Source organism: Oikopleura dioica, chromosome XSR (assembly GCF_907165135.1).
Source record: "Oikopleura dioica chromosome XSR, OKI2018_I68_1.0, whole genome shotgun sequence".
Lineage (NCBI taxonomy): Eukaryota > Metazoa > Chordata > Appendicularia > Copelata > Oikopleuridae > Oikopleura > Oikopleura dioica.
In genome coordinates this window covers 1,273,667-1,289,774 of record NC_137294.1, presented here as the reverse complement: position 1 = coordinate 1,289,774, position 16,108 = coordinate 1,273,667, and the positions used below count along the sequence as shown (strand labels likewise).

Here is a 16,108-nt window from a genome sequence, read left to right as displayed (position 1 = left end):
AACTGTGGCGTGTCGTTGGGAAATTTAAAAGTGGTTGCGCTTTGGCGTCTTTCAAAAATTTCGCGCTCGGCGGCGCTGATTGGTCGCTTTCGGCCGCAGCTTCCCGAGCGGAACCGAGCACGGCCGAGCGCGTGAAAGACGACGACTGTTTGGCGAGTGTGGGCGAAACGCGAAAATCAACCACCGAAAATGGAAATCACTCCCCGAGCGAGCAGATCCGACTCACCACCAAATATTAGAGAAAACAGCCTTTATAACTACCCCCAATCAGAATAATGATCATTTTTTCGTTTTTTCTAAAGAAGAAAATTCAAACTTTCAAAAAATTCGAAATCGTTTACGATTGAAAAAAATGAAAGTTTTTCCTTTTGCAGAGATTGGAAGAAGACTTTTTTGTGCTGGTGTATTTTTGACATTTCGCGAAACTGGTATTAAAAAGTGACTGTATTTAGAAAATGGCAACTCGAAAGAAGTTAGTTATCGTCGGGGACGGAACCTGTGGAAAGACCTGCCTCCTGATCGTCTTTTCCAAGGACGAGTTCCCAGAAGTCTACGTCCCAACCGTCTTCGAGAACTACGTCGCCGACATCGAAGTCGAAGGCCGCCAGGTACGCTTGTTTTACTGAATTGACTGTATTGAGAAGAGAGATAGAGAGAGTGTGAATATTTTCTGTTTGGCCAACTAACGGAGCCGCGAGTAGCTTTCTTTCATTTCATTCGCAGCACTCGTAAATTGAAAATGATCCTAGCCTACTCACGGGGACGTTTCAGATCAAAAGAATGAAATGGCAAGAAAAAAAAACGAAAGAAATTTCGGACATAAGTGCCACGCTAGTGTGTTTATCTTCGAATGTTGGCTTTGCACAACACTGAAGAGCAAACATGTGAAAAGTTTAAATACTCTTCCCGCCTTTATTGTTACTTGCGTAAGATTACCGCGTGTTTTCAGGTTGAACTGGCACTGTGGGATACCGCTGGCCAGGAAGACTACGACCGACTGCGTCCTCTCTCTTATCCCGATACAGACGTCATTCTTATGTGTTTCTCGATTGATTCGCCAGACTCGCTCCAAAACATTCCCGAAAAGTGGGTTCCCGAAGTGAAGCACTTTTGTCCCAACGTTCCTATCGTTCTCGTCGGCAACAAGAAGGACTTAAGGTTCGTCTAGTCTTTTCTTTTCTTCAGCTAATCCCTCTCCTACAGAAACAGTGGCGGCAAGTTCGTTTCAACACAAGAAGGAAATCAAATGGCGACCAGGATCGGTGCTACTTCCTACGTCGAGTGCTCCGCTTTGACTAAAGAACGCGTGCGAGACGTAAGTCGTTTTCCTTCCTTCCAGCCCTCTAACTTCCCCTGCTAGGTGTTCGAAATCGCGACCAAGGCGTCGCTGAGCAGAAAGCGCCAGAAAAGAAGAAAGCGTCGACCTGCACGACACTCTAACAGTCTGTTATTTTCCCCGGCGATCGTCGTCTCTCTCGATCGTCCTCTAAAAACACGAACTCACCTACCCACCACCACCATCGGCTCCAGCAGGAAAACACACAGCAACTGGAATATAAAAAAACTCCTTTCTCGTCTCTGCGCTACTATGTGACTGTCTTATAATTCACTCTTGGTATTTTATTACTTCTGCTCCATCCGATGCCAAAATGTAAATAATAACTTTTCACGAAAATTAATTCGACTTTCAAAAACAAACAAAATCCAACTTACTCTCTTCTTTGATTAATATTAGCCCTATCGTCGCATAAATACTATACCCAGCATAACCACAGTAAGTCATAAATGCAACCTCTTTTCACCCAAGTACAGTCATCAACAACATTAATAATCGCCTTAATCCACCAGAACCAAAGAAAAACACACACAATCCGTGCCAGTAACAGAATCAACATCATTACTTGTAAAAGGTCATTCCGGTAATGAAATTATAGAATATTGAAAACAACAAAAATATGTATCTTCAAATTATTCCATGAACAGAAATCGAAACATTTGTTATTTCTCCGTAGCTGTCCCAGAAGTCAGAAATAAAAATAAAATAAACTCTGCTAGTTTCTTCTACAGCGTTTTTTTCATGTAGCGAGATCACAGGATTCCTCATTTTCCTAGAACTTCTTTTTCCTTTTTTTTCCGAAAATCAAATTTCACTATCACCGTTATCGTTTATCCCTTTATTCGGTTCCTCTCATTCCAAAAGCAAAAACGAACGAAACCAAGATAAAAACGCACCAAAAAAATTTCTGTACCCGATGCATGTAATCGTCCAGTCGTTGACCTCGAGTTTGTTCAGATGAAAGAACTCGTCTATCATGACATTAAAGTGAGATTTCCATACGAGGTGATTCAGAGCAGCAGAGATTGAGAAATATATAATTTTTTCCTGTCTAGCCTTATCCAGCGCAAAATGATTACATGAGCAAATGCATCGAGGCCTTGAAATCGGGATGCCACGCAATCTTAGAGTCTCCTACTGGTACAGGAAAAACACTCTGTCTCCTCGCATCTGTTTTGGCTTATCGTGAGCATTTCTTCGACGAGATGAAAAGTACGTAGTGCATTTTCTTCGTTCCTAACTCTTTGAAAGGAGCCGTCCAAAGTGGAATGCCAGGCGCGCACATGGGCCACGTCCCAAAATCATCTACTCCTCTCGTACTCACTCTCAGCTAACTCAAGTGGTGTCCGAGTTAAAGAAGCTGCAGAATGTATGCGGCTATAGTATCGACATGTCGGTCATCGGAGGCCGCGCAGCCACATGTCTCAATCCAGCTGTGAAGAAGATAGCTGATGGACGACTTCAGCAAAATACTTGCAGTCAACTATGCAAGGCAAAGAAATGCCACTGGTTCAACCAGCTGGATAGGTAAGCGAAAACATCAACTAAATGCAGCTTTCAAATTAAAACTGAAGCATGGGCGAGGAGAAATTACCAGGCGGCATTCTCGATATCGAAGATTTAGTCAGTTGGTCGTCGAAAAACACAGCTTGTGCGTACTACCTCGGACGAAAACTTTCAGAAAAATCGGAGATAGTCCTACTGCCTTACAATTATCTGCTCGATTCTAGGCTCCGCACGAGGCATAAGCTTGATGTGGCTAATCGTATTTTGATCTTCGACGAGGCTCACAACGTTGAGGGTGTTTCGGAAGACGCTGCGAGCTATGAATTGACTTCAACGGATATTGCGCTGGCGATCGAAGAGGGCAAAGTGTGTCTCGAGCAGATAGAATACATCAAACAGATGGATTGTCCTGAGGAAGCGAAGGACTACTTTTTGAAGAAGGATCACAATCCGATGGATGGACCAATGAAAGGAGCAGCTAACATGGGCGAAATGGAAGAACGATCAGCTATTCTTGTCCAAGCGCTTCATCTTCTCGAGGAAAATCTTGAGCGAGTTTACGCTCAAAAAGTGCGTTCTTCAAAAGAAGGATCCATGTTCGAAGTTACGTCTATGAACAGTTTGTTGCAAGAGACTGGATTCACGAAAGAGGCCTTCTTCGAGCTGCAACACTTCGTCCCACAAGTAGCCACTTTTATCGCTGAGAAATCGCCGACTAAAGGCATGAAGCTCAACCGCGTTCTTGACTTTATCGAAATATTCTCGATGGTAGAAGAAGAAAAATCGGACAGCGAGTTTTCCAAGTACAGATTGTATATCAAAATGGAAGAGACGAAATTCAAGCGAGAAAAGGATGAACAGTTCGTTCAACAAAAGCAAGATACTATGGGCATGAAGTTTTGTCTGTGGTGTTTTGATCCGTCGAAGAGTATCACGCATTTACTCGACCAGGGTGCGAAGAACATCATCTTGACATCGGGAACTCTCTCGCCTTTGGAACAGTACATTTCTAATTTGGGCTTGGACAGACACAACAGCCGCATGCCCGTTACACTTGTCAACAAACACGTAGTAGGAAGTGACCAGGTCTTCGTGGCGACAGTGCCCAAAGGAATGGGCAAGAATCCCGCAGAAATGTTGAACGTGTATGGCAACAGGGATAATCGAAGAATGTTTGCCCAAATGGGCGAAGTAATCGCCAGCATAAAGACCTCGAGCCCGGGTGGATTGTTGGTCTTTCACCCCACGTATAAATTGATGAATATTTCCCGCGAGTTCTGGGGCGTCATGAATGGCGCAAACGCTTCAAATCCTATTGGCAATATGTTCAAACGAAAGATCTTCATTGAGCCAAACAACAAGAACGACCTCGAGCAAGTGAGCAAGGATTATGAGACGACAATCGTAGAAGATAATTTCAAAGGTAAAGAAAATGTTCCTTTCTACATGACTTAATTTGACTTTTTAGGAGCGATACTGATGGGAGTCTGTCGAGGCAAAATCTCAGAAGGTGTCGATTTCGCAGATGCCCGCGGCCGCGTGGTTGTGATAACGGGCATTCCTTATGCACCCGCCATGGATCCAAAAGTCAAATTGAAACGAGAGTATGTCGATGCTGCGTTTAGGGAGAAGAAAAGCGCCATTTCAGGGAGCGACTGGTATCAAATACAGGTAATCTTTCGGCGTTTTCCTTAATCAATTGAATTGTAGGCAGCTCGCGCAATTAACCAAGCGATTGGACGTATTATTCGACACAGAAATGATTTCGGTGCGATTATCTATTTGGACCAGCGATTCGCGCAGCCGATGATGCAGAAGTTCATGCCAGCTTGGGTAAAATGCAGCCATCAAACTGTCGACGCTGACAATATTGCCGACAAACTGCGCGTATTCTTTAACAAAATGGCTGCTTATCAAAGATCTGGCAAAATAACTCCGGAAGCCCCTATTGTACTGGTAAATAATCTGTCGTTGATTCAGACTCGCTAGTAGTATGTTTTAGATTGACGAAAAGAAGAAGAAAGAACCGATTTTATCACGCAAAGACGCAGAAAAGGCGCGAGTGAAGATTTACAAAGAACGAGTTGGAAAGAATCGCGATATGATTAAAGAGTTGCAAGAATCCATTGATGATTTTCAAGTAGAAAGAACAGAAGCGAAAAAACGCACTTTAGCAGATCTGTCCGACGAAGAAGAGAAAAGTGAGCCAGAAGAAAAGAAAAAGATGACACCGGAAGAGTTTGAAGAGCTCTGCAAGAAACCATACACTCCTGGACACAGGCCGCTCTCTTGGTACCAGAATAAAGAAAAGACCCGTACATACGAAGAGCTAAAGTGTATGCAGATGAGAGACCCGGATCATCCCATTTTGTAAGAGTCAAAAGCTATGATATAAAAAGAACTGTTTTTCAGAGAAACAAAAGAATCCCGAAGACTAGCAGCAAAGATGATTGCTGAGTACGACTACAGACGCACGGTTCTTTTTGCTGAAGAGGAAAAAAAGCTAGATGAGATGCATGCAAAGTCGAAAAATGCCATTTGCTTCGATCACAAATTGCGCCCGCCTCAACCAGAGAATTATTACAGCTTTTTTGACAAACACTGTGACATGGCTGATCCTGATTTTCACGAAGAGATGCTTGAAATCGAAAGAAAATTGAGAGATGCATTTAAAGACGATCCAAATGACCCTACGCTCCATCCAAAATCGAAGCACGTTATGATTGCGATCATCAAATTCATGAAACTTAACAACGATGTAAGTAATTGACTCGGCGCCAAAAGTGGGAATTAAATTATCCTTGGAACCAAAGCGCTTCAGCTGCTGAGCTTTATCTAACTAATCCATTGGACTCGAAGCGATAAAGAGTCTCTGACGCTATTTGATTTCAGAACGAAAATATGGTGAAAAACTTGACGCAGCGAATGCAAACATTGGCTGAAAAGGGAATCAACATAACTTCGTTGAAGCAGTTCAAAGAGCTACTAGAGAGATATGGGTTTCTACGTGGTGATAGAAAACTGATCATGTGTTCAATGTACTACGTCATGAAGAGAATTTTACCTACGAAATATAAACCGCCAAAGCCAGAGCCACCGGTTATCACAGACGAGAACGACCCGAAAAAGCCTACGCAAATGAAAAAGTCGAAGAAAAAGAGCCTCGTTACAGCTGAAGACCACATCAAGTATTATCGGGATAGCTTGTTTCACATTTTCAAAAAAGGCGATCCTCGTTTCGTTAAAACGATGGACGAAGAGTTTGGCTTGTTTTACTACGGACCGATTCTACTCGCGACGATGAAAGTTCTCGAGCACTGTTAATTGTTAGTTTTCAATTTCTTCCAAGTTCATTCAAGTTATCACTGCCATTACTTACAAACAAAGACAACACATTAATCACCCTGCAATTCATCTTTGTTCTATTTTAGATGTCAGAAGGGATCGCCTCCCCGGGCTCGGCGGATTCTGCGATTGACTCGCCAAGGGACTGCATGGACAACATGTACCGAGACGAGCTCGAGCTTGAAGTCAATCATCGTGTCACTGAAGCGCTGAAGAAAGCTTATGAACGCGATGCAGACGAGTTCCGTTCGATGATGGAGCAATTCGAGCCCAGGGAACGAAGCAGCGACAACTCAAGAGATCTCCACGCAGAGAACCGATCTCTGAGACGCGAGCTCAGCCAAGCACAGGCGTCAATTGACGTTTTGAAAGCAATGATACCCACTGCAGTAAGTTGAACTCCCACTGGACACTTCTCAATCACCTTTCTAGGGACTTATCGAGCGATACACGGACAAAATCGAGAAGTTAGTCGCCGCACACGCAGCGCTCGAAAACCGAAACCGCGAGCTCGTCCAAAACAACGAAAAAGTGGTTCAACACTATCGCGAGGTCGAAGCGCGCAACAGGAACCTCGTCGAAATCGTGAACGAAGAAGTTCGAAAGTGAGAAGCAGAAAAAAAATGACTTCGAATTAAAATATTTCAGGCGTGAATTCGCAGAGCGCCGCTCGGAAGAACTCTGCAAGCTGTTGCAACGCGCTGAGGTCGGCATCGGCATCGACCGTCGTGTCAAGAAATGAAACGTCTCTTTTCGACCATTCTTTTTCGATATTTTTGCACTACTCAACCTCTTTTTCACTCCGCTACGTTCCTTTAAACTTCTTCCTTTCTTTTCCTCTCCAAAAACCATTCACTCGTTATTTTCTACATTTTCCATTTTTACTCGTTTTTATCAAAGTAACTCCACAGAAAAATTGATGCGAAACCAATCCCCTGCTTTGTAAATAAACCTTTTATGACAAAACGCGACTTATTTTTTGACCTTTTGGGGTTCAAAAAATAAATGTATGATTTAATTGATAATTTAGTTTACTTGGACTTTGAACAGGAATAAATGGCTTATACAGAATATGAAATGTAAAAATGAAACTAGGCTTTCATCGAACTTTGAGAGAGCACTTTTAGAGGCGATAGCATTTTCAGGAACTTTGAATATAGGTTTTAATTGTAGCTAGAAGTAGGAATTGAAGCATTTACGGAGACCCCAAGCCAGTCCATCGTCGCAGGCTAAACATAAATAACTTGATGAGACTTCTTTCTGTCCGAGATTTACCTTGCAGTCGTCGCCGCTTTCGGATGACGAAAGTACGTGTACAATAGACTCGACGCTTATAAATGTGCCGACGATGCCACCAACGATGCCCATCATTATTATCCTTATTATAATTTACATAAGCTGACTAATTAGGAAGAGTCTTACATAATGTTTTTGAACAGACGGATAAGAGATGCTTTCCGGACCACCAGGCTGTCCACTAACGCTGGAAACACTAATTCATTAGTTAGTCAAGAACATTCAAAAGAAAATCTACCCAGAGCGAGCATAGAACTGGCTGAGGCCCCAATGAGCGCAATGAAATCGCCCAAGTCTGGCACGCCGATCGCCAGTGCACACGTAAGTGCGACGAGGGAAATTTGTGTAAGCTTCTTTCGGACGAGGGAGGTCGTGCCCTCTTTTGCGCGTGGGTAGAGGATGGACATTGGAACGTAGAATTGAAGAGCGTAGGTAATGAAAATGGCGAAACTGTAGATGAGCTTGACGAAAACGTAAAGACTCTCCTGGACGCAGATTTATTTGATTTAAATTAGGAGTAACGCTTGTACCTCCGGCAAGTTGAGAGTGATCGAGCCGCAGATAGTGTCCCCAAAAGCTAAATAGCCGAGAATTGCCATCGACAAGTACATGATTGTTACAATGAGCATGCCCGTATTGAGCGCTGACTTGAAGGCTTTGATGCTCTTCATCGAGTTTTGCAAAGGCAGGACGACTGCGATTCCTTCATAGGAGAACACTGCGGATCCGAACGCTGTCGGAAACTCTGCCAGTGACGCAAACTTGGGTAAATTCGATGGAGGCGTTACGTCACTGCTATTGACGCTATAGACGATGCAGAAGTAGTAAATAATGATGACGGCTAAAAATGGTCGATATTTTTTCCTGGTTATTAAAAGTACCAAACACCATGGCGAAATTGGCAAGGATAGATAGTGGTGCAAGTGAACGCAGGTTGTCAATCATACAGAGCGAAACAACAGGAACAAACAAAATTATCGTCATAATACGAACACTAAATAAAAGAAGTTAATTCTCCAAATATTTTCCATTCTTACCTGGGAATATGTGCAAATTCATAGAACTCGAGGATTTGGACCAGGTTCTCGGCCATGAAGACAAAGTAAACGCAGCAGAAGCCAAGCTGTGTGATGAAGATGAAAATATTGACCGCGTGGCGAAAGGGTTTATGAAATTTTTGAAGCCACCTCACAGCACCAAAGCGAACTGCGTACTCGACAACGCCTGCGTAGTCGAGAGGGCCCGTAGTGTTCTGTCTAGCGAGGAGCTCGCTGTTTTGCGAGAGGAGATGCATCGAATGCACCGCCAACAAGGCGACAAAGACGAGCAACAGAGGGCCACAGACGATTCCTGCGTGCTTTGTCGCCAGTGGAAGCGCAAGCAATCCTGTGCCAATATTCCCCTTCAAAATATGCATCAAACATCCCAAACTAGATAGTCCTCCTTGATCCCCGCTTTTCTTCTGTTTCTGTTTTTCGGCAGTTTCTTTTTTCGAAGGATAAGTCCGTAATTCTAGCGATGTTGAATCTGTAGCCATGTCGAATATCTCTTCTAAAAACAATGTCTGAGACTTCTGCTCTCCTTCTACTATTTGTTTACCTTCTGAAGAGCTACCGAGGAGCTGGGCATTCTCGTCCTCCCCATTGAGTACCATTGGTCCATTCTGATTCTGATAAAATGTTGATTGATGGTAAAAACAGACTATTGAATTTCGAAAACTTTTATTTGAAACTGATGGGAGGTAAATTTTTTTCAATATCACAGATGAAGATTTCCTTCTCAATATATATTCAGTCATTCAGATTATTTGATCATGAAAAAAAAATAAATTTCTTGGAACGGTGGATTCTTAGAGAGAAAGCATACGAAAACGAAACAAATTGAAGGAAATCAAAAAATGGGGAAGTATCGTAAGGGGTGGCATCTCGTGATTCGGGGGCGTTGATGTACTTTTAAAGGAATCCAGCACAGCAGATAGGATGGTAACTCTACGAATGAGAACGAGTAGAGTTGCTAGCGTAAGGGTCGCGATCCGGAATCAGGAGATGGATATGGAGCGGGAGATAGACACAACAGTTGCTATCTCTTTTCTTTGAACAGTTTATTTTAATAAAAGCTGCGCTTTGGCTCGGTGGGGCCGTTCTGACATTCGTCGAGGATCGCGCGGTAGAGTTCGTCTTGATTTCGAATTTCCCGTTCTTTCTGGAAGCGCCAGACACAGACTTCCGCGGGCGAGTGGCTGAACAGACAGGCGTTTTGGTAATGGCACTCGTTCCGTTCGCGCATATTCTGGCACATCAGAAATTTCTAAACGATGAGCTCGCATTCAAATGAATAGGCTGTTCAGACCTTCGGTAGACTCTGGTTCTTGAAGACACCAAACAGGTTGCGCACCAGGTGCTGATTCGCTTGGCCGTCTTTGATGATGAGTGTCTTCTGTTGCCCGTGGCCCTGGAGGGAAATTATCCTTACATCTATCTAGCGAAGTGCTCATACCTGGGTCGTGGTGTTGCAGATTGGAGCATCAGGGCCCATCGATTGCACACACTTATTAATAATGGAATGAATATAATTAAATGCGATAATAGTTCATATAAATGATAAAAAACCACCCAATCTTTGGAACGATGCTTTCTAAAGCATTAAAATGCCCCATTCTAGGGTCATTTCGGAACAAAGAATGTGTGGTTTCGGGACATTCATGGTTTACATTAATTAGAATACTGTGATCGCCGACCGCTAAAAATTAAATTCAAAACGGGTGTGATCTTTCGTTTAGTCTCAGTGCAAAATTTGTTAGTTTTCTTCCGGTATTTATATATGTCGATAGGGTCTGCTCACTTTGCAGCATTTGACTTGGATCTCCCGGACGAATTCGTCGATTGGAAGAGTTGATACATCATTCATTTCGTTGTTGATGTCCGGATTCTTGCGCTAGAGTCGTTTTAATTTTATAATGACGTATTTTTGATGTTCACCTTGTTGCCAAGTGTTCCGTTCTCTGAAAAAGCGACAAGTTGCTGGGCTGAGATAGAGCTTGATCGGAGAAGCATCCAAACTTCGAGCTCCAAGTCAGAATGCGCGAAGTGGCATGTGTCCTTTACTTTGCAAGAACCGGGATCGCGCTGCTCATGCCAGCAAATCTCAGTCTTGCAGTTTCGTGGATCACGAATGCGCACCTCACGCTTGTGATACAATTGTCTCTTCGGTCGATTAGGGTCGGTAGAGACATTCGAAAAACCAAAGCTACCGCCGTATCGACTAAAAACAGATTGAAGGTATTTGAGGATGAGATGATTTACCTGAGAATTCCTTTGAGATAAGGAAGAGAGTCAGCAGGTGTCCAGTTGTTGGTGACCCAAGCACGCATAAACTCGCCTCGCTTTTCGGAGTTCCAGACGTCGAGTTCGATGTCGGACTAACGCAAAGATCATATAAATGAAGTATCACCAACCAATAGGTTACCTGTGCAAATGTACAGTTGTCACCGTAGCTACAGGGTTTCGCATCCATGATTTCCTTGCACAATTGGAACTGGACATACGATGGCCCATCAATGCGTGCTGCGTGGTAAGGCATGCTTCGTACGCGGCTCCAGTTAGTTCCGGAATTGATCCGTCGGCAGAGCAGAATATCTCGGTGGCATGAATGCTCGTGCCCAGGCATCTGTTGTTGAAAGAACAGCATTTCATTTTGAGCGCTTGGGTTGCCAACAGGAACCTTTAAAAACGCTCTTTCAACTGTCTTCTAGATCTGATATTTCTCTTCATTCGAGCGGTTTCCTGACACATAACACAAACTGGGAGAAATTCCAAATACGTAGAGATCGGACACTTGGAGAGGAGGTAAAGAGATCCTGGACTGAGCCAGTAGTATTGATTTGGATCGAGTCCGAATTCCGGATTGTACATTTTGTTCGCCGCTTCTCGCTCGACAATCGCGTTCACTGGATTCGCCTTGGCGTGGTTCTGCTGTGATGCGTCGAAGGCATTGAGGGTCAGGCTGTTGAGGTACTCGCGTGCTTTTGTGCAAAGCCGCTCCATACTGTATTTTGTCGACGCTTGGATGATGTTGATTACTGTTTCTTTCTTGAACTCGATGTTTCCTTTTTTGTGGTATGAATTTCATACTATGAAATGATTCACCCACAGCTTTATCAGTCTGTATTTCTGATTTTTATACCTTCCTGTGTACATGTAGGTAACCAACGAATCCAAGACATCGTAAGAGACATCCAATTCAGCTTCCCACTCTCCGTGGTTGCCTGATTTACAGATAGACAAAAGTTGCCACATTTATAAACTTTTGGCTACACTAATATCTCCTTGTCTATCCTTTCCTTTGTTGAGCATATTGTAAATGGTGGGGTTAAGTGACAGGAGACTCCGGTGAGCTCGAATGGGCGCCAACTGCTTCGAATCATCGTTTTTGGAATAGAGATACACATCACAGGAAGAGCCATCGCGCTCTAACCGCTGCTTATTCAGAAGATCGAGCACCAGCTTCGTATGATCTACCACTTCTCCCATTTCGACCTCTAATAATATCCTTTTAGACCAGAGTTGAAATTTTGGCTATGACACGCGTTGCTTTTTGGCGAACGAAAAAATTAATGTTGAAGTATATTTTTTGTTGAATTCGCGAAGTTATTTATTCGGAATGAGTTACCGGGAAAAACAACCAAGCACAGTGTTTACAGAAATTTCTCAATATATATTCACAATCGAGGAGAAAAATTGAAATAAAGAGGTGTAAATGAAGGAACTTTCAGGTGCAATCATGATAAGAGTGGCTCTGGATAAATATTTGACGTCCTAGAATCAGTCTTCTTCATCGTTGAGTAACTGATCTGTATTTGTCTGAGTGTCTTCTTTGAGTCTTCGGTCGATTTTAAACAGAAACGGCATTCCAAAAAGGAGAATAAGTACGCATACACCGAGGATCGCCGAGATCGGTAGGTTTCCTAAATTCCTGTCTCTATCGCTTGAATCAAATAAATAGTATCACCTGAGACGGCGAATAAAACGCCAGACGAGCCCAAGGTGATAAAATTGAAAATAGCGACCGCAGAAGCGAATGTTTGGCCACGGAAAAGCAACCCTAGAAGCGTGAAGCCAGTCGTAAACATGGCTACATCTCCGAAGCCGTAAAGAAACGCTGCAATCGCAAGAGGAGGAATGCCTAAAGGTTCTCTTTGAACAAGCGGATGGGTTTAAGGAACTTACTTGGCTCAAGATAGGCGATTTGCCAGGTGTCTTTGGTAATGGCTTCGGTAGGAATATACAAGAAGGTGAGGAACATGGCGATAACATGAGCCAACATTCCACTGAACGCGTTCTTCGACGGGTCGTTAAGAAAGATAGAAGAAACGCCAGCGACTATCTTCCCGATTGAAGTGAGCAAACCCATCAGGCCAACAAGCTGATGTGGATTTCCTCCAAGACGATTCAGACTCGACACTGCTGTGGGAAACACTCCCAGATGAAGAGCTACTTCAAAGCCAAGATAAATCGTCAGTGGCATGAGCATCCAGTAGTCGACGCTCTTTACTAAAAATTTAGTTTAAAAAACGCACGCTCTCAATAAAACTGACAGATATCAACCGAGCCGAGGATCATTTCCTTCGGCTTGGCGATTTCCCCAGCGGCAGGTCTCGGGGTCGAGATAAAGGGGAAGATGATGACGCCGAGGAGGCCCAAAGCGATCATGATCAGCATGGTGACATTAACATGCTCGTCGATTGAGCCGTAGCTGACGTAGATGTATCCATTTGAAACTAGAAATGATATCTTTGTTGCGGGTTCACTAAATTTGCATATTTCAAATTTCTTTGGTGGTTAATTGTGGACCCTGCCTGGAAAATGATGAAAAAGAGCGAGTAATTTCTTGAAAGAGTCTTTTTGGTCGAATTGTGAATGACTGTGATGCCATGCGTGGTCCACAGAAGCGACCCAGCAAAGCCAAGAAAACCAGAAATGCAATATATCGCGATCGCATTCGGAAGGGCAAAGGACGCGGTGTAAAGAAGATGAATACATCCTGCAATGACGAAACTAGGCTTGGGCTTGGCCAGCGCGAGAAACGCAGGGACATAGAGACAGGCAAAAGCGCCTGAAATCGACTGGATACTCTGCGCGAGGAAAGCGGAAATGTGTATATTGTATTTCTCTTCGTAGGACTTTAGTATGGTTTCTTGAATACAGCCGGAGATCTATGAGAGTACGGTTATTTATTTGTTATTGTGTTTACAAAGTTCGTACCGGGAAGAAGATGACGAGGGTGCATGCTAGGCCCAGCTTGAAAATATGTCTGATGTGCTTCTTCGTTTTGCGCGCGTCCTCCGAAAGAAACGTGTCTGAGACCAACAGCGTCGAGATGTCGGAAATGAGGGACACTTCATCGTCGTCTCTTGCCATTTCTCTGACGTTTAGAGTTGCTCCATTCTGAAAAACAACTGGCCAGTTGGGTTTGAATCGCGCTCTTAGACGTCTCATCTCGGAGGAAAACAAAACTAAGGCAACGGAGTCATTATCTGTCTCTTGCGTTAACTGGCCTGCTATTTCTGCTCCAGCGAGCACCTTCCAGGACAGACGTCCATATCTCCACCGATATAGCGTAATAAACGAATAATATAAATTCTGTGTATGGAGTTTATCGAGTTTGAAACATCGATTTCCCAATTTGAAATTAATCCTACACCAATTTTCGTCATTTTTTGTTTTGAAGTATTGGGATCTTAGATTCGTTAGACTCCCTCGTCCCCTAAGGTCACTTGCTTATCTAGATCGAGCTTTGCTCGGTCGCCGCCGTGTATTTCTCTCCATTCGGTAATTCACGCAGTTCGTGAATTAACCTCTATTTTACTCCAGCTCGAAATACAGACGTCAAAGATACTTTACTCGTTTTCTTCACTCGTCCAGATATAGAGAGCAGGCAAACTACGCTAGAAGTGGGAGATTCAGCAGAAGCTAGGATCCCTTCAGTGGTATCAGAGTAGTCCCGTTGGAGAAAAGGTAAATTTTCCGCCATCGACAACCGAAGTTTCGCAACTTGGACGCTGATTGGCCGTCAGCGGAGTCGAGGGGAACCGAATCACCAACCGCCACCGCGCCGCCGGAGAAACTCCACTCAGAGAATTTTCCGCGCCGCACCACACCAACACCACCCCGAGCGAGCGCCACCACACGAGCGCCACCACGACCCACGCGCCGAAAGTCGCGCCCACGCAACCACGCACGCACGCCGGGGAAAACCTAAAATACTGAGAAAAACATAATTCTTTCGCCACTTTTCACCAAAAATCGAGAGAAGTTTACGAAGAATCGACCCTTGGACCAGACCTTGAAATTTCGACAATCGCTGGACAGAGAAATCGTCGGGCGTTTGCGCAAAAGGCACCTCAGCTCATCATATTGCGACTTTTAGTCGCAGTATTTTCTGAGGGCCTGAAAGGTAATCCAAGGCCCATAAACCCTTACTGCCGATATATTTCGAGCTATGGCGGCGAACAAATCACTGCTAGAAACCGTCACCGAAATAAGAAGCATAAACGATCGAGTAAACTACCTCGAAGAACAAGTGCGAAATGACGAATCACTAAAGCCAAGCCTAGAGCCCTTGATCACAGAAAGCAGAGTAAAATTAGAACAGCTCAGTACAACGCTTCTTACCTGCGAGCTCGATCAAGGAAAAGACTCTACGAATGCGACAATGAGAGAAGAAGCATGGGTGGCCACTACCTGGTCTCGTCACGTCCAAGACTTGCCGAAGCTGGACGCCGCATGCAACACATCTTTCAACACCTTCTTGGGCAGAGCCGACATTTATCACCGCGCCTACGTCCGCGACAGACCTTCACGTGAACAGCCTTTCATCGCAGCAGTGTACAGCCACTTCGACTTGAACATCGAACGCTCACTTGGAACCGAATTTCTGAATTGTCAAGACTGGAAATCGGCCAAGGCGCTGCTAGAGAAATCATTCGCCGCGAAGAGTCACTACTTACTGAAGCTAAGCGAAGTTTTCGACGTCGAATACGACCATTCGAAGCCGTTTGCACACTACACCGCCAACGTCTTGCAAAAGATGAACGAGGCGAAGCAAGCGACTTTGAACTCTTACCGACAAGAGAAGTCAGCCGACGCCGGGGTCGATGAAATATTTGACATATTCTCGACGATGATGCTGTACTTGAATCTTAGGAAAGAAGAACCAGACGTTTTCAACGCAATCCTTCCAAGCCTATCAAAAGTTTACGATATCAACGAACTCTGCCGTCTCGCCCAATCCACAAGACAGAATCGAGTTGACAGCGCGACCGTCTCCCAGCACTTCAACAGAAATAAGAACAAAAAGAAGAAGAATGCTAAGCGCGCCAGCAACGATTCTAAGGATGGGAAAGACGATAAACAACCAGAATCCAAGAAGATAAATACGACTAAGAACGTTGAAGATTTCCAACCATTCGACGTTCACTTTTACACAGTGAAGAAGAAGCGACCAGGAAAGGCTTATTTCGCTTCGGCTACCATCATTACGGGCTCTAAAAGTTTTGACGTATCGATGGAAGTCGACAGCGGAGCCGAGTCCTCCTGTCTGTCCGCTGCTTACGTTCCCGACGAATTT

The 16,108-nt window shown here is 44.1% G+C and overlaps 7 protein-coding genes across 7 annotated transcripts; 4 read left to right on the top strand and 3 right to left on the bottom strand.

The window, feature by feature from the left end:
- The first annotated feature begins 424 nt into the window (after nucleotides 1-424).
- On the top strand, nucleotides 425-1,679 carry LOC145710310 (ras-like GTP-binding protein Rho1). The gene is made up of 4 exons (XM_081788047.1): nucleotides 425-608; nucleotides 950-1,158; nucleotides 1,204-1,315; nucleotides 1,361-1,679. Exons 1-4 carry the CDS (start codon nucleotides 456-458, stop codon nucleotides 1,592-1,594), a joined length of 708 nt encoding a protein of 235 aa, XP_081644173.1. The 5' UTR covers nucleotides 425-455; the 3' UTR covers nucleotides 1,595-1,679.
- A 153-nt stretch (nucleotides 1,680-1,832) lies between these two features.
- LOC145710315 (regulator of telomere elongation helicase 1-like) lies at nucleotides 1,833-2,726 on the top strand. Its single transcript, XM_081788055.1, has 3 exons — nucleotides 1,833-2,341; nucleotides 2,392-2,548; nucleotides 2,588-2,726. The coding sequence occupies exons 1-3, from the start codon at nucleotides 2,294-2,296 to the stop codon at nucleotides 2,668-2,670; spliced, it is 288 nt and encodes a 95-aa protein (XP_081644181.1). The 5' UTR covers nucleotides 1,833-2,293; the 3' UTR covers nucleotides 2,671-2,726.
- On the top strand, nucleotides 2,727-6,227 carry LOC145710300 (regulator of telomere elongation helicase 1 homolog). Its single transcript, XM_081788036.1, has 7 exons — nucleotides 2,727-2,863; nucleotides 2,911-4,265; nucleotides 4,311-4,513; nucleotides 4,553-4,798; nucleotides 4,845-5,212; nucleotides 5,255-5,600; nucleotides 5,735-6,227. The coding sequence occupies exons 1-7, from the start codon at nucleotides 2,727-2,729 to the stop codon at nucleotides 6,164-6,166; spliced, it is 3,087 nt and encodes a 1,028-aa protein (XP_081644162.1). The 3' UTR covers nucleotides 6,167-6,227.
- Nucleotides 6,228-6,273: 46 nt separating this feature from the next.
- Nucleotides 6,274-7,153, top strand: LOC145710312 (uncharacterized). The gene is made up of 3 exons (XM_081788048.1): nucleotides 6,274-6,576; nucleotides 6,620-6,792; nucleotides 6,836-7,153. The coding sequence occupies exons 1-3, from the start codon at nucleotides 6,274-6,276 to the stop codon at nucleotides 6,927-6,929; spliced, it is 570 nt and encodes a 189-aa protein (XP_081644174.1). The 3' UTR covers nucleotides 6,930-7,153.
- Nucleotides 7,154-7,229: 76 nt separating this feature from the next.
- On the bottom strand, nucleotides 7,230-9,281 carry LOC145710302 (neutral amino acid uniporter 4-like). Its single transcript, XM_081788037.1, has 8 exons — nucleotides 9,083-9,281; nucleotides 8,521-9,034; nucleotides 8,365-8,477; nucleotides 8,014-8,324; nucleotides 7,722-7,968; nucleotides 7,610-7,679; nucleotides 7,463-7,565; nucleotides 7,230-7,416 (listed from the first exon to the last, which is right to left on the bottom strand). Exons 1-8 carry the CDS (start codon nucleotides 9,279-9,281, stop codon nucleotides 7,351-7,353), a joined length of 1,623 nt encoding a protein of 540 aa, XP_081644163.1. The 3' UTR covers nucleotides 7,230-7,350.
- On the bottom strand, nucleotides 9,188-11,222 carry LOC145710306 (zinc finger CCCH domain-containing protein 7B-like). The gene is made up of 7 exons (XM_081788042.1): nucleotides 10,949-11,222; nucleotides 10,786-10,901; nucleotides 10,462-10,744; nucleotides 10,325-10,417; nucleotides 9,980-10,030; nucleotides 9,833-9,934; nucleotides 9,188-9,790 (listed from the first exon to the last, which is right to left on the bottom strand). The coding sequence occupies exons 1-7, from the start codon at nucleotides 11,168-11,170 to the stop codon at nucleotides 9,590-9,592; spliced, it is 1,068 nt and encodes a 355-aa protein (XP_081644168.1). The 5' UTR covers nucleotides 11,171-11,222; the 3' UTR covers nucleotides 9,188-9,589.
- Nucleotides 11,223-12,074: 852 nt separating this feature from the next.
- Nucleotides 12,075-13,959, bottom strand: LOC145710304 (UNC93-like protein MFSD11). Its single transcript, XM_081788039.1, has 6 exons — nucleotides 13,744-13,959; nucleotides 13,338-13,694; nucleotides 13,077-13,272; nucleotides 12,709-13,032; nucleotides 12,491-12,664; nucleotides 12,075-12,446 (listed from the first exon to the last, which is right to left on the bottom strand). Exons 1-6 carry the CDS (start codon nucleotides 13,897-13,899, stop codon nucleotides 12,304-12,306), a joined length of 1,350 nt encoding a protein of 449 aa, XP_081644165.1. The 5' UTR covers nucleotides 13,900-13,959; the 3' UTR covers nucleotides 12,075-12,303.
- Nucleotides 13,960-16,108: the final 2,149 nt, after the last annotated feature.